The sequence below is a fragment of the Pristiophorus japonicus genome, chromosome 16, assembly GCF_044704955.1.
Source record: "Pristiophorus japonicus isolate sPriJap1 chromosome 16, sPriJap1.hap1, whole genome shotgun sequence".
Lineage (NCBI taxonomy): Eukaryota > Metazoa > Chordata > Chondrichthyes > Pristiophoridae > Pristiophorus > Pristiophorus japonicus.
In genome coordinates, this window is record NC_091992.1 from 25,916,247 (window position 1) to 25,941,526 (window position 25,280).

Here is a 25,280-nt window from a genome sequence, read left to right on the forward strand (position 1 = left end):
GAATACAGGTTGAACCTCTCTTATCCAGAACCATTCCCAGCTACCGGGTGGCACATGCACAGAACACCGACATGAACAAATTGAAGTCCTTCCTCACTGTCGACTCCCGCAATTGCTGGCCTGACCCCACGATCCACCCGCCCCCCCATGATCTCTCTGCCACACTCCCAGCCTCAAGCCAGCCAGCCCTGATATCCTCTTGCTCAGTACCTGTACCATCCAATTTAACGTGACCACCCTTCATCCGGACAAATCCGTTATCCAGAACAGGTCAGGTCCCGAGGGTTCCGGATAAGAGAGGTTCAACCTGTATTAAAAAGCTTGTAACTTGTAATAGTACAATGTATTAAATGCGATTGACTTTAATGCTGTACACTGACAAACATTAAAATTTCAACGTTTTATGAACTGAGATGTCACGGTCAACCATTGAACTTCTGGGGGGGGGGGGGGGGGGGGGGAAATTCAGTCATTAAAATATTGAAACATGAATATCTTGGTGTATTTGCTTTATTCATGGAAATATACAATAGACATCAAGAATGGAAAGCATGATAATATGGTTTAAATTTCCTTGTGTTGCAAATACAACTTAATGCACATTTATGAAACCATAAAACTTTAAATTATTGAAATAAGAGTGCAAGGAGAACCCCATTATTTTCCATGTAATATGCTTCCCACCATATGTAATCAGTGGGAAGAGGCATTCTCACAATAAAAAGAACTAGTAAGAAGTAAGCTTTAAGATACTAGTAATTATATAGGTTTAAACAGGTTTTTCTTCAGTGTAAAATGGAACAGAATTACATCATATTTCAAAGCATTATACAGTCCCCAGTGTGCATAAAACTGGCTTCAATGCACAGCCCAAGCTTGCTCACATTCAACCAAATTATAACTCTTTAAATTCAAATGCTTTTGCAGGTAGCTTAACTATGCCATAGTGCATTCGGCTACATTTGTGCCAGCTTGTCGTAGCTACAAAATGCTAGTTTCAATAAGCAAGATTTGAATTCACAGTAGTTTTATTTAGAACAAGAGCTTTAGATATTTTAGGTGCAGATTGTATTGAAAATGTCAACTCGCCTCGTCAAGGTGACATCGTTCAAGATTGTGTCAAATTATTCCACAATGCAAAACGACTAAATATAAAATGAAGCTCTTATGAATAAATCATTTTGGATAGAGCATGTATTCTCCCTACTCGATTGAAATCACTCTCGTCAACCTCTCGAACTCCAACATTTCAATGACTTTAGATACAAATTGGACTCAGTTTCATAGGCCTCCTTGTACTACCTGTATTTTATTCCTGAAATCGGATGCGTTCTTTGAAACTGTGCCATACCTGGATTATAAATACAGGATCCATGGCCATAAGGTTTCAACATGGGAGTGGCACAAATCCAATCTACATTAATGTAAATTCTAAATGATTAGAAAGGTTGTTTCGTTATTTGGGAAAATAAGACATTGCATTAGATCAAATGCTTATTAAAGTACCACAAGCACATCCTAAGTATGTCTCACAAGTAAATTCTAACTGCAATTTACCACTTTTCAACAGAAAACTTAACTTCTAGCCATGGAACTAACTTCCTCGACTAGATTTTTGATTAATAACAAGGAAAGTTGAATCCAGATGCTTGGACAATGCACCAGTTCTAAACCTTTGCGTTACTCCATATATTAAAACCTTATGGCCGTGGGTTCAGCATTTTAAATCCAGGTATTGCGCAGTTTCAAAGAACGCGTCCAATTTCAGGAATAAAATACAAGTAGTACAAGGAGGACGATAGTAACTCCCACTAATGTTTTTCCACAAGCAACACAAATGTTTAAAGAAACTGGCTGCAATCTCCATTAGGTTAAATACCTTAGAAAATATAGCACTGAAAATACTCAATATATTTCTTGAAGGCCTTCAATTATTTCTAAAAGGGGTTTAAATTGATTATTGACAGATTTGACATAAGGGAGTAATTTAATATACATAGGGTATGCTATTTTGCTGTAACATAACAGAAAATATAGAACACACAAGTTGGAGTCTATTGCAAGGGAATAATGTATGAAGCATTCAGGTGACTTTACAGATATCAAGAATGGTATATCTATTCCATTTTAACTGTCATATTCCTTACAAGTGGAATGTGTGGGGTGGTTTTCTGCTGGTAGCAGAAGCCACAGGATAGACTCCTGATAAGGAGAGATGAGTTAAGTTGAAACATTATCGTACCATGTGATTTGGACCACAGCAGCATTGAATTTCATTTCACTACATGCTGTAGTGGAACAGCAGACCCTGTATATACTGCTACAAACTGCTGGAGATCAAATGACATTGCACAATGGTACTCCAGCTCAGACGACTTGGTACAATAGTTGGAGCCTACCTTCCATCTGTCAGAACACCTGCTGCCAAGAAAAATTGTAAATGGAATAAACCCACCCATATATATATATATATATTAACACATGCCATCGGAGTTCAGATTTTGATAAACTGATCCAACTTCTCTTCGTCTTTGAGATTATGCAAATCCCTCATTGCATCACCACTTTATGCTATCCTTTACATACTGAATGGCTTCGAAATACATATGCAGAAGTACAGCTATTTATGTTTGAATTATTTAGTACTTCAAGTACTTATTAGGTAGCTGAAATATACTGTTCTGATTTGATAAGTTACAAAATAACCAGAATGTGAGAAAGTGTCTTGAAAAGTAAATGCTCTTTTATTTAAAGGGAAAAAAAGATCTTAATATATCAAGTACAATTTAAACTATTCTTTCCCACCAGAACATATAAGCACCACATGCTGGTGACTGTTTCGTTATTTGTCAAATTTCACCACAAGCATAAAAAAACAAAACAAGTTTGCATATACCTACTTATGTACACCATTATAGTATATGAAGCATTTGTATGTGTCAAGCAGATGATAACCAGTATTCTTTACAAGGTTACCCATTACTTAACGGTTACAAATGTTGTGAAATCCCAGCTCGGTAGAAATTAAAATTAGGCTGTCTGTAAACTGGCATCTTTTGCACATGTGCAAGTCTTAATAGGGGAGGGATATGCGCTCACTTTCAGCCGTTTGGCATAGTACACAAGCCCATTGGCCTATTCATTCCCACATTCCAGTGATTTCCCTTCGGCTTCCGAAAGTATCAAACTTCCTGTTGTATATAGGCAATACTGAGTGTCGCAGACATTCTGAAAATAGCCAATACATAGCTTAGAAAAAAATCCCTAACCAATCTGTAGTTGTTTGGTGCAGGGAAACACTGAAATTAGCAGACCCAGGGAAGGTGGGATCAAAGTTCAAGTGCGGTTCATTTTGTCGTCCTCTACCGATCCATTTCATCCAGCAGTGGGGTGGCATCACCAGCGATGGACATTGGGGTGCCTTCGATCATGGGACTTGGGGAAGGCCGAGGAGTCATCTTTGCTTTCTGTTTTCGTCTCTCTTGTTCTTTTTCCTGCAGCCACTGTTCTGCTATTTTGCCCCAGTCAACTGCAGTATGAGCAGTTGAAGTCCTAAGTCAAAGGGTGAGAAACAATGTTAGTGTTCTGGAATCCATGCTTTTACTATGTCCAATTTTGCTTATAGCTGTACATCATCCAAAAATACAACACGCCTTCCAATCAGCACAAGAACACTCCTGATGGATGCCTGAGATTGGGACATTCCAAGACTATTCCAATCTTTGAATATAATGGTGTAGATTGTGGGACACATTTTATCTCGGTGCTCCCAGTTCATAAGTTTAGTATGCCAGGAGTGCACTTTGGAAGTCGAGTGGATGCCTTTCCTCATTAGTTCCCATCCTTTATAAGCAGTCTCAGGAAACAAATTCCTGATGCGTGCTCCCAGTGCACAAAGCTTTGCAGTGGAATTGCTGAAAACTAAAATTTACCTCTCAATTTTACACCATTCTTTCAAGCTATGTAAACATTCAGAACAGGGAATAGGCCACTCAGCCCCTCAAGCATATTCTGCTATTCAATTAGATCATGGCAGATCTGGACTTCAACTCCATTTATCTGCCTTTGATCCAAATCCCTCAATACCCTAACTCAACAAAAAATATCCACATCAGTCTTCAAAGCTTCAATTGACCCAGCATCCACAGCATTTTTGGGGAGAGTTCCAGATTTCCTACCCTGTGTGTGAAAACGTGCTTCCTGATTTTGCTCCTACAGGGCCTAGCTTTAATTTTAAGATTACATTCCCTTGCTCTTGATTACCCCACCAGTGGAAATAGCGTCTCCAAATCTATCCCATCACATCCATATAACATTTTCAACACCTCAATCAGATTCCCCCTCAATCTTCTCTATTCAAAAGGAATAGAAGCTTTCCAAGTCCCAGTATCATTCTGGTGAATCTGCACTGCACCCCTCCAAAGCCAATTTATTCTTCTCAAGGTGCGGTGCCCAAAACTGATTGCAGTATTCCAGATGGGGTCTGGCCAAGGCTCAATGAAGCACACTTTCCTCCTCTTTGTATTCCAGTCTCTGAGATAAAGACCAACATTCCAATGGCCTTTCCGAACCTGTCTGCTAGCTTTTAATGAATTGTGTATTTGGACATCTCTTTGATAGTTCCTAGTTTCTCATCATTTAGAAAATACTCCGATTTATCTTTCTTGGGCCCAAAGTCATCATCAGAGGCAATCCCTCGAAGTTGAAGAAGACTTGCTTCCACTCTAAAAAGTGAGTTCTCAGGTGACTGTACAATCCAATATGGGAATCACAGTCTTGGTCACAGGTGGGACAGATAGTGGTTGAAGGAAAGGGTGGGTGGGGAGTCTGTTTTGCTGCAAGCTCCTTCTGCTGCCTGCACTTGATTTCTGCATGTTCTTGGCGACGAGACTCGAGGTGCTCAACGCCCTCCCGGATGCTCTTCCTCCATTTAGGGCGGTCTTGGGCCAGAGATTCCCAGGTGCCGGAGGTGATGTTGCACTTTATCAAGGAGGCTTTGAGGACTCACACTTACCCACATTGAACTTAATTTGTCATAATTTTGCCCACTTCCTTAATCTTTCCGTGACCCTTTATGTCACTTCCTGCTCCCACCTGCACTACTTACTGTCCCTCCTAACTTGATGTCAATCAACAACTCCAAAGATACTCACTTTGGCTGTGACCTTTGTCGGGTTGTAGATGGCGGTGCAACAGAAGTTTGGGGCGTAGCATTTCCATGGTACTGAGGTGTTGTAATTGGTTGCTGACTGGGTGTCGTGTACGAATAGCTTGGAGTCAACAATGGCGTTGCTACCGGCTGCTGTGCAGGAGTTGCAAAAACCTGGAAAAAGAATAAAGGCCACGAAATCAGGTTCAACTAAAGGCAGAAAATAGGTTGCTAATTTAGAAAAGAAACAGGGATCACACCATTCTTGTTGTATTTTAACCATTGAAAGGTACCTGTTGCTGCAACACTCAGTGCTACAGGAATAGCAAACAAGCTTAGACGGCCACAGGCTTAGTTTTCTGTATTTCTTTTTAGGATCTCTATGTCCCTTAGAGGTTGTTGAAATTAAACCACAGTAAACATGACAGTGTGATGATTTTAGTGTCATTTGTACTTTGAATGGTTAAAATATTGCAGTGCAACAAAGCAGGGAACAATCCAGTGAGTTTCTCAATAGATTAGGACATGAGAGCAGAACACAAAAAGAAAAGATGGGGTTTCAATTGAGTTCATTAGTGTTTTGGAGTTAAGAGTTGGATGTAGCAAATGATTTCCTGTTGGCCAAGCTGGTATTTGCTGGCAAACTGATAGAAAATCTGTTGTCCCACACGTAGCGGTTGACCAAGCTCGGTGTACCTTATTTGAGAAAAAAATACTTGAATTTGCTTGAGGGAGATTTTGTAGGCCAACTCTGGGGTATCATCAGTGAACAGCAGATTTCTCTATAACATTATGAACCAGCCCAGAGGATGATAGATCTCTAAAGTGTCATGCTAGTATGTGGATGCACAGTATCGAGTAGAAATAGAAGCAATGGGGAGTATCTTCAATTTCACTGTTACTATCCTCCTAAGCAATGATATGACAGGTTATCTTACTCATCATAAGATGCCAAGGAGAAGGGAGAAAAGCTACTCCTGTGCATAATTTAGAGTTTGGCTGTTAATTGTTCCTCAGTATTTCCAACCCATCACAGATCTTGTTAAGAGGCAAGTTTCCCATTTGTGTGGTGGGAGCTTTGGATATTGCACATACCCTGGCTAGGGAATAGTTAAGTTGTATTTGGGTCATGAAGGATATTCAGAAATGAGCACCAATGTTCGAGGTTTCAAAAAGTTGAAATTAGAAATATTAAGGAAAGCATACAAACGTACGTGATAGGCACTGCTTCCGCCATAGCCATATTGACTGGACCCCCATTGTGCTGGCGTAGCATTTGGATTCTGACCCTGTCCAGTAACAGCTGCTATGGCATTGAACATTTGCGTTGTCATGTTCTGTGGGAGAGCATTGACTGCTCGCGTAAGATCTAGCACACAAGGGAAAATGATTACTTTGTAAACCACTATGTATGCCAATTACATATTGATTTAGAGAAAATATCATTTCATTAGCACATCTGAATCATAAAGTAACACGGACAGTTCTACTTTAACTGCTCTGAAAGCTTGCCAGATACAAGGTAGATTTAGTATGCAGTTTACCATGGCTCAGTTAATATTAATTACTGCAAATATAATTCAGATACATTGTGACAGTATAAATGAAAATCACAAAATATAACCACTCTTTCCACAGATATACATGTCAAAACAAATCATACCCCACCATAAAACATTCGGGATTCAGGAAGCAATTGTGTTCTATTTTATTACCTTCTTTGGATGCAAATCTGGGGTTCAGGGCTACAAGATTATAAGTCTCTATAAAAGCAGATCCATACAATTCATTCTGTTCACTCGGAAATGTGTTTATCAGCTAAACATTAAACAGAATTAGCAAGATGGTCTTGGGAGGCACAGACCATCACTATGGAATATGGGAGGCTAGGAAGATATAAAATTATGTCAAACCTAACCTCCCCCATCACTGGTTTACGAAAACACATTAGTTAAAACTTCAAAATCCTAAACAAAGGTTTATTTAGGTTATGCTCCTGCTGGCTACTGAACGACTCCACTGAATTGTTAGTTCGGAAATACAAGGGACTGGAGTGATAGTGACAGCAACAATATTAAGGGAGGTAGGAGTGAGCAAAGGACACCAAAAGTCAGACGTTGAACTTCAAAAGTTGCATATCAAATAACACTAACTATCTGATTTAGTACATTATAATTTCTAATTTCCATGATCAGTGCCATCTAGCTTTATTGAACAGTGATAATAAAACTGGCATAAATAACTTCTGTCCAAGAGTATAGCAATGTATAGTATAAGCAGGATAATAAGGTAACCAATACTTTTAATGCAGGAAAAACAAGCATTTCCATATATGTACCTGCCAAATTGATGTTAGCTGGTGTTGCATCCATAGAGGCGGGTGTTCTGCTGGATCTGCTTGTACTTGAAGGCGTAATACCTGGAAACAGCAATCTGTATTAATTTGGATATTCATAATGCAAGAAAAATATCTTGTTTGTATAATCTCATCAAAAAATAAATAAATGCCAGTGTATACTTTGTGGTAAAATATGTTTCATCCAAGCTTTCAATAGAATGGATTCAAATTATTCAACGTCAACTACCCCTGTATTTTTCTTATCAATTAATTCCAGCCATTATGAAGTGCACAGGCATTGTATACCAGTTATCTTCACTGGCATCTGTAGTTAGACTAGTCTTACCTGGCACAGGATCTTGGAAGTGATCTTTAAACCATCTAAATAGTCCATTCACAGTTGGGAAAACTTGCCCTCTATAACGGTATCCTTCTGGTGTCACTGTCACAAACTCAACCCTGTAAAACAACATGACATTTAGACAGAAAACAATGTACATGAAATTATTTTGTTCCCCTATTTTTTTTTACAATTGCCATATAAATGTCCAGATGTTTAACCCACTACTACAGCAGGCTCCCTTCAATAATATACTGTGGGGGAGAAATTTGGGTAGTTTGCACCTCCCTGGGGGGAGGGCACAAACTTGTCGCCCGGGATCGCTACTGACTTCCCCAAAATTCTGCGGGAGCTAGTGGAGCCGCTAACTGGTAGCGCCCTGGTTGCTGCACCAGCAATGACATCATCATAACTGTGCAGCAACCTGTTTTTGCCCGGGAGCTAAAATACGGTAGCGCCCAGTGAGGCTGCCACAGGCAACTCTCGCGCCAACCACCCGGGGCGCGAAACGGGCTTCGCTCTTCTCGCGGGGCGAAAATTAAAGGGGAGGTGCGATGTCGACATTTTTGAAAATGGCAGACTTACCGATTGCGGCCTCGCCCTCTGGAAATTGCGGGAGTAGCGTAGCGCTGGAAAATTCTCGCAGTTAGCGCCCGAGTGAGGAAGTGGAACACTCGACATTGCACCACACTTCCTCTCGGGGGGGGGGGGGGGGGCGGGTTGGTAAGCCCAATTTAGCTGCAAGGGTGAACTTCCTGTGCCTCCAAAAACGGGGCAGTATCGAATTTTGCCCCGTGTCTCTATAATAGATTTTCTATCTTTAATAGAAAGAATGCAGATTAATTCCTCGTATCCTAAACCTGAAGAACACGGATCCATATCTTCGACAGCAGCCGAGTTGCAGTTTTAAATTTAATTCAAATTCTCACAACTCAAACTGAGAGGAGGAGGAGGAATTTCTTCTGAGGGTTGTAAATCTGTGGAATTCGCTGCCTCAGAGAGCTGTGGAAGATGGGACATTGAATAAATTTAAGTCAGAAATAGACAGTTTCTTAAACGTTAAGGGAATAAGGGGCAGGGAAGTGGACCCGAGTCCATGATCGGATCAGCCATGATCTTATTAAATGGCGGAGCAAGTTCGAGGGGCCGCATGGCCTACTCCTGTTCCTATTTCTTATATTCTTATTTAAATTCACATCTTTGGTCTCCACTCTAATAGACCATCTTTGAAAGAGATTAAGATGTTCTAAAAATAGAATATTCTCTTGTGCTAAAATGAACCATTTACATCACATCATAAACTAAAACACCCAACTGAGGAGTTGTGGCAGACCCCTTCTAGTCACCGACTGTGATCACAGTATCAGAATACTACTGCTTTCAGTTAACGACTAAGATCAGACTGGCTCTGTACCTTTAAGAGGAAATAAAACAATGCGACATGTAATTCACAGTTGAGATTCACATGTTTTTTCAGCTCAAGACTTCCAGAAAAAAGACTTGCATTTCTATAGCGCCATTCACGACCACCGGACGTCTCAAAGCGCTTTACAGCCAAAGTAGTACTTTTGGATTGTAGTCACGTAATGTGGGAAACGCAGCAGCCAGTTTGCGCACAGAAAGCTCCCACAAACAGCAATGTGATAATAACCAGATAATCCGTTTTTGTTATGCTGACTGAGGGATAAATATTGACCAGGACACCCAATAACTCCCCTGCTCTTCTTTGAAATAGTGCCATGGGATCTTTTACATCCACCTGAGGGGGCAGACGGAGCCTCGGTTTAATGTCTCATCTGAAAGACGGCACCCCCAACAAGTGCAGCACTCCCTCAGCACTGCACTGGCGTGTCGGCCTAGATTTATGTGCTCAAGTTCCTGGAATGGGACTTGAACCCACAACCTAAACACTACGATTCACTAACTTCACACTACTGGCTTTACTTATTTTCCGGTGTGCAATCACATGAGTATCACAATTATATATCCATAATAAATACTTAATAGGGCCCAGGGAGAGGAGAGACCATTCAATACAAGAATTACACGGGCTTATTAAGAATGTTAGTTGTATATATCTAAATTAACCAGAAACAAGGTTTATAATTAATGAGGTTTCAGGAGCAGTTTATCTATTGAAAAGAGAGTAACATTTTGGGGACATTAACCTTGGTTTAGCACGAGGTTGGTAGCCTAACAAAAATTTTCCCGGCAGTTCCTTTGATGCTGAAACAAAATAGGGAATAAAAGAGGGCTTTTCCCTTTTGGATTTTGATAGGAGCTCTTCCATTTTCTAGAAAGAAAAACAATGAATGCCACATTTAGTATTTCGTATAGTCACACAGAACATGAAGGTACAGTATAACCCCCCCACCATCAAAAAAAAGAATGACCATTTAACAGGAATGTTTTTACAGGCACAGATTAATTTTAAAGTTTAATAGAGAAAAAAAAACATGAACATGATTCTCGCCTTTACAGACTGACTGACCGGCTGTGTATCTACAGTGTTTAGTTTATTTTAATGGGTGGCAGCAGAGATGAAAGAACCTGGGATTGTTCGCCTTAGTGTAGAAAAATTTTTAGGGTAGATTTAGTAGAAGTGTTCAAAATTATGACAGATTTTGAGTAAATAGCAAGAAACTATTTGCACTTGCAGAAGGGTTGGTAATCAGAGGACACAAATTTGAGGTAATTGGCAAAAGAGATGAGAATTTTTTCTCACCCTGCAAGTTATGGTGATTTGGAATTTACTGTCTGAAAGGGTGGTGAAAGCAGATTCCATATTAACTTTCAAAAGGGAACTGGATGAGTTGAGGTACATCAGCTATCTTCTAAATTGAATGACAGAATAGGCTTGAGGGGCTGAATGGCCTATTCCTGTCCTTACAAGCATGACTGTCTTTTGTAGAGCTTGTGCAAATCTACTGTGTTATAGCAGGAATCATGCTTCTTGCTTCTCATCTAACACATTGGCCCTGAAATTCTGATGTCCCGGGTCCGTACGAAGTTTCTACGGACCCGGGAAGGCATCGGAAAAGCTGCCTTGCAGTGCGCAATGCACATGCACTGAAAACCAGCTTTTCCGATCTGTCAAGTTTCTGGCTTGACAGATCATCTGCAGATCGGGAGCGAGGCAAGATTTCCAATATTTACAACTATCTTACCCTGCAAATGTCCTTTAAAATCTTGGGCCAGAAAAAGCAGTCGTATAGTCTACTTTTACAGGCGCAAGTGTTTAAAAATACAAACATTTAAAAATAAAGTTGTAAAAACACATTTTATTTTTAAAAACCCTTCTCACTATGGCAAGTTTATTTTAAGGCTTAATTAAAAAAACTTTTAAAAAAGTCGGGAAAATATTTTTTTTTGTAAGAACTTTAATTTAAATGAATGTTAAATATGTATTTTATTTTCTATTTTTTTTTTTTTTACTGTGTTTTGGGTGGGGGTTTCTCATTCATAGTAATAGGAGTTCCGAACTTATGAGAAAATATACTACACCTGATTGGCTGCTGTCACCAGATCCCGGCCTGCGCACGTCCCCACGTGCACGCGCTGTGACGCGCAGTCACCAGAGGCCTCAGGCTCGGAAGTTCGAACGGGCGCAGCAGCAACAGCTAAGTGCGCATCTTTTTTCCCTATTTCACTGCTTTGCCCGCGGGAAGACCATATTTGGAATTTCAGGTCCATTATCCGCAGTTACAAATAAATTAATACAGTTGCAAGCCGAGGCTCAATAAACAATTTCTCTTGCCCTTTCTGTACTGTTTCTTCCTGTTTGCACCATTGGCATCAGTCACTCCTGTAAATGATCTGTGAGTGATTAAGTTTTTTGGGAGTGACTTGTAGAACAGCGTAACCTATCATGCAACAATAGCATCCCTATGCAACCTGGATTGGATATGTATGTCTTTTGAACATGTATCTCTTGAATTTCTCTGATGGCAGATCAAGTTAATACTGGAAGAGAATTTTAATTGAATTTGTAAACTGAATTATTCCAAACTGGAGGTGATATATACACAGTAACAGGTATGATGATGGTCACTTAGTTCAAATTGGTACAACTTATATCCGTGTAAGGATATGAAATAAAGGACAGGCAATGTTACCCCCAATTCGGAGAGTCATCTCACTTGACAAAATAACTCCTATGCATTCTGCCATACCGGACGAGGAAAAACTTCTGTCCATTGGTTTAAAAAAAAAACCTTCTACTAACACTTTGTTGCCTGAGTTTTTGCTGTCCGTGTTTCTTTTTAAAAAGCCGTTTTTCGGTATCAGCATTTAGTCAAAATTGATCTTCCCCATTCCTCCAGAGCCGAGTCCACCAGCCTAACTTGACAATGACCCCTGTTCAGTTCAAATGAATAGGACTGGCACAGCAGGAATGAGTGGGGACGGTTGTTAGAACGTCAAATTATCTTTCATTGTTTACAGGATGCTGATTTCAGACATCCCGTCTGAAACTTGACATACACCTGCAAGCCCTACTGTCCTAAGTTTTTAAAGCAATCTTCAAGTTAAAATCACATTTTAAAGTAACTCGTTTTAGATCCTTCCCGTAGAAAATTGCTAAAACTAACCCCCCACCCCCTAAACCAACCACTGGGAGGGGCCAATGACTCTCCACGGTGAGTGCCTCTCCACGAATCTCCCCCCTTCCCCCAGATGGCAGAAACTGTTTTGTTGCAGCATACTTGTTTGATGGGCATTAGGATAATTTAGTGTAAAATGTTATTATAGAAACATAATGTAAACTGGTAGAGTGAAGATTAAAGTGGACTTGTAGTTGAAAAGCAAAATTGTGTCCCTATTTTCGCACTCAAATCTATATTAATAAACTCATCAGGATTGTTCACAGTGAAACCATTATTGAGCTAGCCAAGTTCACATGCTGTTCCGAGTACCTTGCGGTCTCCACCACTGCAATCCTGGTAGTATTTGTGATACAGTAGGTCACGGGCAAAAGATGCCATTGGCTGTACATAGCGAGCAGTAATTTCATCAAGGTCTTCAAATTCCTGGATAATGAAATTGCAGATCAAAAACTGTAAGGAGCTTGTCATGCAAGATGTGCTTTTCAGTAAGATACATAAACATACAATGTACATATCACTATAAACCATAAGCATTTGCAGAACCACTTCAATTAAAAAACCTATAGAGGCTGTATATTGTACACAAAGGTGTTTCATGCTCTGCATTGAGATATGCATCAAATAGCATCTAAACCAATATTCCCTCTCATTTTTCTTCCTGCACAGCCGCTGCTGTACGGAATCTCTTCCAGGTGGGTGGCTTGCACGGGACCCCACGATTGGTGCATGGCCGCATGCCTGAGGGGGAACATTGATCTCAACCCAAGTAAAATGTGCGCGCAGGAAAAGCTGAATGCTGAAAATGCATGAAACGTTACATTTCACATTTGATATTTGACTGTAAATTTGAAGCCAACAGTAACCAACATCAAATTTCTATTTTAATTGTAAATAAAAACAGATACAAATTAGATTTTAAAAAATGCAGTTATTTCTCTTTAGGACACTGTGTGGTGCCTTCTCTGAGCAACAGAATTTCTACATATTTCACTGGATATAAATGTAATCAAACTTCATAAGATGTATACTTACAATAAATATTAGGATGTGCTTTTCCCCCTACCTCATTGTTGATCAAAAGAGACTGTCCCAAACTGAAGGCATTTTCTTTGCCTTCTTCCCGCACATCTATATGCTGATAGATCCCATCTGTCACTTTCCAGGTTACAGTGAGGTGATTTGCTCCTTTACTGCTTGGTCTGATGATAACATCTCCTTGGTCCATGGCTTCCATCATCTTCTCGGCCTGCTTGAAGTTAATATTGTGGAATGATGGGTGCACTATTACACGCTTGATGTATGCTGTGGAAGAATCATCAAGTAAATGTTAATAAAGCACGATTCATTTTACTTTTAAAATGCAAACATTTCAATGTTTACGTTCTAACTTATATCTGCAACTTAATGGGCCCAAGTTTTCACAAGAAAAAAAACGGGCGCCCCTCCGAGCTGGGCGCCCGTTTTTCGCGCCTAAAACGGCGCCTAAAAAAATCCTCGGTATTCTCCACCGACTTACAGGTCCTGTGGCACTCGGCGCAGTCAGCACGAGCTGTGGGGGGGACCTCTGCACATGCGCGCTACAGTCGGCACGCATGTGCAGTAACTCCAGGCGCCGAACTGTGTGGGAGGGGCCCGAAGCACGCAGCCCCTAGCCCTGGCCCAATGGCCTCACTGGGGCTGCGTGAATGAGGCTCCTCCCACGGCCAGCTCCTGCTCCCCGCCCGACCAGACCCGACACTCGCTCCCCCCCCCGCCGACCAGAGCCGACCCGAGACCCGCTCCCCCCCCCGACCGAGACCCGAGACCCGCTCCCCACCCCGCCCAGACCAGAGACCCGCTCCCCCCCCCTCGCTCCGACCCGAGACCCGCTCCCCGACCCGCTCTCCCCGCCCCGACCCCCGCTCCCCGCCCCGAGGCCCGCTCCCCCCCCGACCCGACACCCGCTCCCCCCCGACCTGACACCCGCTCCTCCCCACCCACCCGACACCCGCTCCTGTTTCCCGACACCCGTTCCTCCCCACCCACCCGACACCCGCTCCTGTTCCCTGACCCCCCCCCTCCTTCCATCTCCCCTTCTCTCTCTCCCTCCCTCTCTCCCTCTCTCCCTCTCTCCCTCTCTCCCTCTCTCCCTCTCTCCCTCTCTCCCTCTCTCCCTCTCTCTCTCTCTCCCCTCTCTCCCCTCTCTCCCCTCTCTCCCCTCTCTCCCCTCTCTCCCCTCTCTCCCCTCTCTCCCCTCTCTCCCCTCTCTCCCCTCTCTCGCTCAGCGGCACAAAAAGCTGCAGAATTCTCCCTGGCTGAAGCACTTTCACACAGGTAGGAAGATGGTTTATTTAATCTTTTCTTGGCTTATAAATGTTTATTCAGGTTGGATTTATTTGTATAATATTTGTAGAAGTATAAATAAGGATTTATTGTCGAATTTAATGAGTTCCCTTCCCCCCCACTTCGTTCTGGACGCCTAATTTGTAACCTGCGCCTGATTTTTTAATGTGTAGAACAGGTTTTTTCAGTTCTACAAAAATCTTCACTGGCGCCATTCTACTTTAGTTTGGAGTACATTTTCACTGTGGAAACTTTCAAATCAGGCGTCAGTGGCCGGACACGCCCCCTTTTGAAGAAAAAGTTCTGTTCTAAACTAGAACTGTTCTACCTGACTAGAACTGCAGAAAAAAAAATGTGGAGAATTGCGATTTCTAAAATAGTCCGTTCTCCACCAGTTGCTCCTAAAAATCAGGCGCGAATCATGTGGAAACTTGGGCCCAATGAGTTTGGAAAACTAGAAAGTTTTAAATTAAATGCTTTTTCAGATGATAGGAAAAAAAAAAACAGCCTCAAAATAAACAAACCTCTTCCTGAAGTTGTGTTACATTTAGTAGGTAAGATGACCAGCCTGGAGAATGAATGCTTACAGCAAATTAATGGATCAATTGGAAACTCAGCTCAACAGACTGAAGATAGAGGTTTTCATTATAAAGAATTCAAATGCTGTCCTGTTGAGCATTTATTAGAATAACTTACTTGTGCGCTGTTGTTTCTTCTTCGCATCATCTTCTATTTTTTGGTCTGCTCCCTCGGAATCAAAGTCATAATATGTGTCCTTGGGCAACTTCCATTCATTGTTTTTGTCCATTAGATCGGACGTTCGACATGTAAGGTCCACACTAAATTTTTCAATGTCGATCTTCATTATTCTGCAGTGCACAGTCATACCAATCTACAAGGGAACAACTGTGGTCAATTATATATCCAGTCAGATATCTACTAAAATCGGAAATGGTTTGTAATAAAATAATCTCTACCTTGACCCTTTCTTCAGGATGTTTAACGTTTTTGTCACTGAGGAATTTTGTTGGAATGAAACCTGTAACGTTGTTGTCTAGCCTTGTTTTCACTCCTATAGCCTGGCCAGGACAGGCACCGCTGTCAAAATGATTCCAAACCTGGGCGGAAAAATGCCAAGCTGTTAAGAGCAACTTCAATTATTTAGTAATTGAGTTTTTCTGCTTAAAGAATGTGAGGGACAATGGTGCAGAAGAAAGTAACAATGGCCAAGCTCACATCTATTTGAAATACTACGCACTCCTTCAAAGTAACAAGACATGCTGAGGGAGAAAAATATCCTTTCCTTTTGAGTCTTACATGGTAAATAGATCTTCAGACAGAAAGCCAGACTTGTATATACTGTGTTTCATGACCTCAGGATGCTCAGTGCTTTACAGCCAGTTAAGTACTTTTAAAGTGTCTTCACTGTTGTAATATAGGAAACATGGCAGCCAATTTGCACACTAGCTCCCACAAATAGCGATCTGATCATGACCAGATCATGTGTTTTTCAGTGATGTTGGTTGAAGGATAAATATTGGCCAGGATACCGGGGAGTTGCTCTTCTCTGATATAGTGCTATGCGATCCTTTATTGCCACCTGAGAGAGCAAAAGGGGCCTCGGTTTAACGTCTCAACTGAAAGACAGTGCAGCACTCCCTCCGTACTGCATTGGAGTGTCAGCCTGGATTATGTGCTCAAGTCTCTGGAGTGGGACTTTAACCCACAACCTTCTGCCTCAGAGGCAAGAGTGTTACCCACTGATGTCACACGGACACAGTGCTTATGGAAAAAAATTATAATGCATTTAATCAATTTTGCATTGGATTCAATATATACACACACACACACACACAAACATACACATCCCATATTTTAGAACAGTGCTATACCTCACTAAGCTCTGGAAAGTTGTCTTGTTGGCAGAAAGGACACTGCCAGAGACCAGTTTCATCATTCCTGATAGCTTGATCGTAACTTTCACCCTGAGGCCGCCTGTGAGCAATTCCGGTCACATTGCATATAATCAATTTACCTGAACAGAAAAAAAGGTATTAAGGGAATCCAGCAAACTTAAAACATTTTTAATATTGCTTTTCTAATTTTATGTATGGACAAGTGAGAAAAACCATACCAATGTAAAAAGTCTCCGGAGTTTCTTTTGTTAGCATGTTGAAAATCTCCTCGGAGTTTGGCGCCCGGCATGGTACACGCAAATCCTTATACCTGCAGCTCAGCTCGGCTCGAATATCATACAGTGTGATACCTTTGTTACCATAGCCCTGTTAATGACAAGTTAGAATAGATCACCCCAGTATAAACCAGACATGTAAAATTATTTGTTCGATTAGTACTCGCTGGAAGCAATGTTCATAACAATTCATAAAAAATTTAAACTTCTGCTGAATTTTAATCATCTGTAGCAAACATGCACATTTGCAAGTACAGACTGCATCCTTGAGCCAACACATACAGAATTATTCACAGCACAATGTTCCTTTCCTAATACGTTAGCATACTAATAATTTTTCTGCAGTCAAGAGTGTGCTTTTGAGTACTGTATGTTGAGGTGCAGTCACAAATGTTAAATAGAACTTTATAAACTGTGAGTTTGGGGGGAAAATACATCAAAGTTCATGCTTTTTGAGGGAAGAAGGGAGTTCTTTTCTAAAGTAGCAAAAAATTGAAGTGTATCCACAAATTAATTTTACATAATCTGAGCAGCTTGTGATTTAAACTGGTGGTACTAGGTGGCATATTCTATACAAAGCAATCAGTTCATAATTTGATCAACTGATCTTAGCTAGGGTTTCAATTGGGAACAATATCCTGGCCTTAAGTGGAGGAAACAAATATGCTGTGCAAATACATACAAGCATATACTGGCAAGGCCTGGGCAGGTCGGTGTTCAGATGAGAAGTCCTCCCCACACAGGCTACTGACGTTGACTATCGACTCTCACACATGATGAATGGTCAATTGGGTTAGGTACCAGAGGTTGCTAGTTCCTTTGAAATTACACATAGCAAGTTAGCATTGTCAGGATAGAAGGGTAAAAAAGGAAAATACCACAAAGTTCATTACTCACTTCATGATTGGAAAAAAACATTGTCTGGCAATTCCAGACAAACCAGTGAAGACTGAATATTGGAACACAGTATATTGCTTGTAGAATAGCGTGACTGTGCCAAAACTGACAAAAATGTTCTGTTGTTATGTGTGTTACTTTATGTCTGACAAATAAGTCTGAATTAAAGATTCAATTGAAAAGACACTTATGGAAACACCAACCTGCCTCTCCAGTTCTTCTGCAAATGCATCAAGATCAAGATCCTTCAGCCGTTCGGGATTTTCCAAAATTTCTTCGAGTGCTCCAGCTGGGTTGGCGTCCTCTGCCGATTCATCGTATTCGAGAGCATCCACAGCCATTTTTCTGGCCCATTCGTAAGTTTCAGGATGAACTCTTGAGCCATCCAGGACCTCAATGTAGGAATCAGTACTGCAGATATCATCACACAAGGCAAATGTTACACAAGCAGGTAAACATTGCATTGTAAGCAAAAGACAAATGGAAATAATGTTCCTTCTTTGTCAAACTTAGTTTTCTTTGCGTTAGGCATAAAATTTAATATTCTACCCGTTTTAAGTAATTTAAAAGTCAACCAGAAGATCCTTTCAGTGAGTTGGGGGAAATTTGCTGAACAATGATTAACCAAGCAAACTACGAGATAATTTGGGCAATACTTTAGTTCTGTCAATATTACTCAAAATAGACAAATTACAATGGCATAACTAATTTATTAATAATTAAGTCTCATTCTTCTTTCAAATTCACAATAACTTGGTTATCTAAAGTGACTGAAAACTTTACCATTAATCATCCAAAATAAATATTTATCTTTTCTACTACCAATTCTCTTTTCATTTCAATACATGAAAACAAGACTGTTTTTGTCACTCAGTTTGGTTAAAAGGTGGGAGTATATAATTGTGACCTGCAGCCACATCCAGCCCTGCTCATCATGAAGGATGGTGTACATATGACAGTAACTGATGTACATGAATTGCTGAGTATGACAATCCACAACATGCCAACCATTAGGAGGGGATAATAGAGTTATTTGAGGATTTGGCCAAATGCAGGCAACAGAAATATAAGGATCAATCACTGAAGCTGGGAAGCACAGTGAAATATAAGTCAGTCAAAATATAATTCTGGAATTCAATACTCAAGAGATAAAACGCAATGAATAGCTTTTCTCAAGTTTAAAGAACTTGATAAACATTTTATACTGATTCCAATTATGACTCCTATGATGCATTCTGAAGTAGTATACTCTGGAAGACGGTATCCATATCCAAAAAGTTGAAAATGGAAGGAAGGGAGCACAATTTTTGTTTTGATGTCATAATTATCATAACTGATTCAGACATTATTGCAATGGGTGGATGCAAGGGCAGTTAGGTAGCTGCAGACTTCTGGCACGCTACACTATTAGATACCTAGACAACTGCGATTGTCAAATTACTGGAAAACTATACAGGGATATGTTTAATATTGCACTAAATTTTACAAACTGTACATCTATATTAAGACTAACCTGTCCCCTAATGATGCAGTATCTATTTTAATAAATCCTGCACAATTGATGAAGACTTTTGGACCCATATGGCACATTGTGACGAGCTGGGTCCTGTTTTCCAGTCGAGTGTTATTCTGTTTGAGGATCTGCAAAAGAAAATAATGATAACCTGTTATTTGTAGTCTGTAGGGAAGTCAAAAGCATAATCCTGCTGCAGCAGCATCTTACAGTATTAAATTATAAATGTTAACTTTACACTACACCGCTTATTCTTCAAAATCACTGCATTTATGTAGCTGTACAACACATCTGCAATTCTTATGATGATATAAAATAGTTTGGAAAGTCTTCATTTCTGTGAATAGTGACATTCCAGGCAAAACAAAAAAATAAGCGACACCCAAAATAATAAATTGTATAAATCAGATGTATTATTATACAAATCTACTGGTTTGAGTAATGTTAAGTGATTTTAGACACAAGATCATCCACTCTACTAAACATCCTTTCAGGCTCCTTTTAGTGATTCTCAAAACTAATACAGGTTGAACTTCCCTTATCCGGAACCCTCGGGACCTGGCCTGTTCTGGATAAGGGATTTTTCCGGACGAGGGGTAGTCATGTTAAATTGGATGGTACAGGTACTGAGCAAGGGGATATTGGGGCTGGGAGTACAGCAGAGAGATCATGGGGGGCAGTGGATCGCAGGGTCAGGCCAGCAATTGTGGGAGTTGGCAGCGAGGAAGGACTTCAATTTGTTCATGTCGGAGCTCTGTGCATGCGCCACCCGGTGGCCGGGAATGGTTCTGGACGAGGGGTGGTTCCGTATAAGGAGGCTGGCCCCTATTTTCCCCCAATGAATACACTGGCATCCACTTACCTGTACGCACATATTTCTTGCCACCATCGGCGTCGAAAAAAAAACCCGCTAGTCTCCCCGAAACAAAACCTAAATGTAGCGCGCGTTACCAGAGTCCATCTCTGGGGGCAGAGCTACCAGTGTGCACCTAAAATGCACTGTGTATGCGAGTAAATAAAAGAAACCCTCTGCGCATGCGCTGTAAAAAGGACCATTGGCAAGGGATAGCATCGGGTCGTGTCGGCTGCATTGAAGAGTAGGAAAAGGTTGCCCTGGATGTTTGCTGGAGGAGGTCTCATCTTGCTGTGGTTAATTTGCCTGCTATTTGTCAGAAGACGGCTACTTGTCATTCCTTGGAGTTTCTTTTGCAATTTTTATCCAGTTGGAGCTTCGATGAAAAAGGCGAGTGGGGAAGATTTGTGTTTATTTTGCTGTATAATTCATCTTTTTTGGAATCGAGTACTTTCCGAGTTGTAACCTGTGCAAGAAATCCTGATTTGAGGCCACAATTATCGCTTGTTCTTTTAATACATGTACTAAGATGGGAAGATTTGTGTTTATTTTGCTTTTAGTTTTCTCAACTAAGGAGGAGCCTTAAAAGTAAGTTTTATTTCAGTTAAATTAATTTAAAACTGCAGTTATTTGCTAGAAAAAGGCAGGGTGGCCCTTCGGCCAGGGATAGGGGCAGGCCAGCGGCGAGTTCTTTAAGTGTAGGTAGCGTTTTTTAAAAACGGGTTTCAATGTGTCGGTGCGCAGTTTAAAAAAAAACGTTGGGGAAAGTGGCCTTAATGGCCTGAAACAGCACGTAAACAGCTTTATAACCGCACACCAACGCCAGAATATGCAGCGCCAAAAAAGCACCAGCGCCCAAACATTGGGTAAACTTTGAAAAGTCCATTCACGCCAGAAAAATTGCTGGGCGCCAAAATATCGCAACCTATAATCTCCTTTCCCAATAGGAAGTCATCCAATCCTTCAACAAAACAAATGGCATGGCTTTCTGTTCCACTGCTCCTGCTAGTAATCTGTTACACAATTCGGTCACCCTCTTGTTAAAAAAAGTTATTTCAATCACCTATTTTTTTGAGCATTAACTATAACAAACTGCCTCTCCTGAATCCTGTGCCCAAAAGAACTTCTCTTGATCCAAATTCTACAGACCATAAACATTTTCAAGACTTCTATCAAGTCCTTCCTCTTCCTCCTCCGCCCTTCGAGAGAGGGTGGGCAATCTTTCCTTCGAACCTAATTTCATGAATCAGCATGAATGCTCTCCTCTGGGCTCCCTCTTTTAATTCTACATCATTTCCTGTGGTGCAGAAACCAAAATTGAACACAGTGCTCCAAATATGGCCATACTAAGGCCAGATACAACTTCAACATCACCATCATTAACTCCTGGCTATACATACCAACATTTTATTTGCTTAGCTACCTAGTCACCCAACTCCCAGAACGCTTACCTGTTTTGTCCCTACAAGTGTGTTACCATACAACGTGTACTCCACATTCTCACTTCCAATACCAATCTCATGTCTTTACAAGTTATTGTGAAGCTTACTATGATGAGGATGTTTTAGATAAAGTTATGCGCTTTCAGTGGGAATGCTTAATTCAACAAAACGGCAACATAAAAACCTAGTTATCATACAACCACCCACTGTGCAATTGTGCTCAAATCTTGGCATCTAATCAAACATTATCAAATTATATTAAGTTGGCACCTCTGCAACATGCAAAGTAGACACTTTTTAGGAGCACTGAAATTGCTGGATTAATTGAATTACATCAATTCAGCATGTTTTCTGCAGCACATCTGCTTAGCAAGTCTGAAAGGTTTCTAAAAAAGTCTACTATGTGTAAGTTCCAGAAACAGTTTGTTATTTTCCCTAAAGTATACATCTTGTAATAATTTTTTCTTAGTGGAATGTTTGATCAAATTTTTGACACACACACTATCTTTCCCACTGTTAAAAAATTACCTAATACAAGAAATGCATTTAATTAAAAAAAATCAAACAAAAAAAACAGTAATGAAGAATCAACACATTTTACAATACTTGTCATTAAAATGAGAGCCAAATAAGACTCCCCATAGATGCGGCCTGAGTTGCTGAGTATTTCTAGCATTTTCTGTTTTTATTCATATTTTTATTATGTTATGCAACTCTCAAAATTAGGTGCACTAAATAATGTTTAGGTTCAAGCTATACTTATGGTAAAAACACAGCAACCTTCAGTAGAAGTGATAAGATAGGCTTCAAGAACTGAGGCTCTTTACGTTGGGCAGATATGATTGGCACCTTCAAAATAATGAAGGGAATAGATACCGTTCAGATGGATATGTTATTTGAGCTAGATAGGCAGTGGAGATTTTTTTTTATTTGTTCAAGGATGTGCGTGTCACTGGCAAGGCCAGCATTTATTGCCCATCTCCAACTGCCCTTAAGAAGATGGTGGTGAGCCACCTTCTTGAAGCACTGCAGTCCCTGTGGTTATGGTACTCCCACAGTGCTGTTAGGGAGGGAGTTCCAGGATTTTGACCCAGCGACGATGAAGGATCGGCGATATGCTTCCAAATCAGGATGGTGTGCGACTTGGAGGGGAACGTGGAGGTGGTGGTGTTCCCATGTGCTGGCTGGCCTTGTCCTTCTAGGTGGTAGAGGGCGCAAGTTTGGGAGGTGTTGCCAACGAAGCCGTGGCGAGTTGCTGCAGTGCATCTTGTAGATGGTCCACACTGCAGCCACAGTACGCTTGTTGCCACAATATTTATGTGGCTAGTCCAGTTACGTTTCTGGTCAATGGTGACCCCCAGGATGTTGATGGTAGGGGATTCGGTGATGTTAAGGGGCGGTGATGAATGTTAAGGGGCAGTGGTTAGACTCTCGCTTGTTGGAGATAGTCATTGCCTGGCACCTGTGTGGCGCGAATGTTACTGGCCACTTATCAACCCAAGTCTGAATGTTGTCCAGATCTTGCTGTATATGTGAGCATGGACTGCTCCAGTATCTGAGGAGTTGCGAATGGAACTGAACATTGTGCAGTCATCAGCGAACATCCCCACTTCTGACCTTAACGGGCATCCGTATTAGTAACATTAGCATAGAGGTGTAGGTTGCACCATGTCAGCTTGGAGCTGGCTGGATAGACCAGTTGTACTTTGAGGTTGCAGGTCAATTGATCTTTAATAAACAAAGCACGCAAAATGCTAATGTTGTAAATGATTGCGGTTTATTTGTTGGATGTCTAGTTGGTGCGGTTCATCATTAAAAAAAACCTTTCATATAAATTAGGTTTCCTCTGGATATAAGATTATTTTAAATATTTCTCTTATGCCTCCCTTCCCCTCAATGTACTTCACCCCCTGCCTAGCTCCCCCCCCCCCCTCTCCCCCCCAACCCCAAGTGTTGTAGTAGTTCAGATTAACATTTTAAGCAGTCTGGATTTACAATATGGGAGGCTTGGCTGACCAGCGTACCTTTCTGTTGTTAGTATTACAGTAACTATTACAATTGACATTAACATGACCAGAGGTTCAGCCCTAATCAGCGGTCTTCAGTTTACTTTTTTACCTTCTGTAGGTGCGATCCTTTACGAGGTCCGAGACCACAAACATACTGAACCAGTGCCTGAGTATGTGGATGAGTTATTGCTCGATTTACGTCCACGCCTACTTCGTTCACTCGGTTTATGAACTCACAGTAAAGTGCATTCAATAGTTCTTCTTTTATTACTTGTTCCTGATGGGTAGAAAAAAAGTGAAGCATGCAAGAAAGCACTTTAAAACCTCTTTCAATTCAGTAAGTTTACAATGATGAGGGTGGCGTGATGCACACAAAAGGTTTCTCTCTCCAAAATTGTTCACTCTTAGACCATGATTGAAATGCATCAGAATCTAGCTTTATAGAGTCAACAACATGCTTTTCACCTTCACCCAGCATAATGAGGCAAGACAAGAGTATACTACAGGCAAAGCAACATAACACTTACGGTCCTCAATTTAAATTACATTAAGTTGTAGGAGTACTCACCAAAACCCATCACTCATTTTATATTATTGCACAAAATCACGATTAATTCCTCAAGTTTATTACTGACAAGATGAAAGGCAGCCAACATACTTTTCAATACATTCCCCCTTAAAAAAATGTGCACAAATATGAAAGATAAAACAAGTTAGATTACCTGCAATGGATGGAATTTGAGACAAATAATGTCTTCATCTGAGCTGCAAACTTGAGCAAACTCTACAAGTGGATCCTGTACCCGGCGAGCCAACGATACTGCTTGACGTAGCAATGGTGGATAATCCCTAAAATCAGTCTAGTGTATAAGAGAACAAAGTTAACTAAAGTTTATTTTGTTGAAAGTACAAATCCCTCTACTCTATCCTCAGCCCCTCGATCTCACTAAATCACATTTGCGAGAGGGCTCCCAGCCCTCTGCCAATGCCTTTCTTCAGTAGGTTGCTGGGAGACACACAACAGGAACAAAGCACAACAAATGTCCTTCAGATTCCTTTCTCTATGAGGGACATCTGGTCTTTTCCTGGCACCTCCGACACCAGCGCTGTGGAAATCAGGCACTTAGCCAGAAAACAAGAGGACTCCAAATCATGTTCCAAAATGCTACAAGAACATGCCATCAACAGATTTTAAAAATAAGTTGACATTAATGTAATTTAATTTTGAACCACAAGAATGGATCTGTGCTATCGATGAATACTTGCATATATTAATTTGAATTTGAGATGCTTTCAGTACTTTTATGATGCACAGTATATAGCACGTGTATTTGACTCAATTTTCTTCCAATACAATGTAAACTTTTCAAATACAATAGTCTGCATTTATTTACAGTTTACAAAATTTGACAGTGAATGAGTAGGACTCACCAAAAACTAATGATAATACTCAGTCACATTGTAGGTACGCATAGTATGCATTGCAGACATTTAAAAAATAGTGTAGAAAATAATCTTAATTGAAATGTTCCATTTTTATATGGTTCATGATTTACGTTCTTTTGTACACTTTTATAAAGTGTGTTTTTTGGTATGTACTGCTCTATTACATTATTGCAACA

The 25,280-nt window shown here is 40.7% G+C and overlaps 1 protein-coding gene across 3 annotated transcripts in view; it reads right to left on the minus strand.

Annotated features, from left to right (window-relative positions):
- Positions 1 to 492: 492 nt before the first annotated feature.
- supt6h (SPT6 homolog, histone chaperone and transcription elongation factor) overlaps positions 493 to 25,280 on the minus strand; it is an 89,116-nt gene continuing 64,328 nt past the window's right edge. For all 3 annotated transcript variants that reach the window (XM_070857151.1, XM_070857149.1, XM_070857150.1), the window contains exons 22-37: positions 24,381 to 24,518; positions 23,768 to 23,935; positions 19,355 to 19,482; positions 18,045 to 18,252; positions 16,888 to 17,035; positions 16,646 to 16,788; positions 15,731 to 15,871; positions 15,450 to 15,645; positions 13,495 to 13,733; positions 12,741 to 12,854; positions 9,996 to 10,120; positions 7,834 to 7,946; positions 7,488 to 7,568; positions 6,364 to 6,518; positions 5,154 to 5,323; positions 493 to 3,552 (exon numbers count right to left, since the gene is read on the minus strand). In XM_070857151.1, coding sequence (XP_070713252.1) covers positions 3,363 to 3,552; positions 5,154 to 5,323; positions 6,364 to 6,518; positions 7,488 to 7,568; positions 7,834 to 7,946; positions 9,996 to 10,120; positions 12,741 to 12,854; positions 13,495 to 13,733; positions 15,450 to 15,645; positions 15,731 to 15,871; positions 16,646 to 16,788; positions 16,888 to 17,035; positions 18,045 to 18,252; positions 19,355 to 19,482; positions 23,768 to 23,935; positions 24,381 to 24,518 — 2,457 coding nt within the window. In that variant the 3' untranslated portion in view covers positions 493 to 3,362. The remainder of the gene's footprint in view (positions 3,553 to 5,153; positions 5,324 to 6,363; positions 6,519 to 7,487; positions 7,569 to 7,833; positions 7,947 to 9,995; positions 10,121 to 12,740; positions 12,855 to 13,494; positions 13,734 to 15,449; positions 15,646 to 15,730; positions 15,872 to 16,645; positions 16,789 to 16,887; positions 17,036 to 18,044; positions 18,253 to 19,354; positions 19,483 to 23,767; positions 23,936 to 24,380; positions 24,519 to 25,280) is intronic.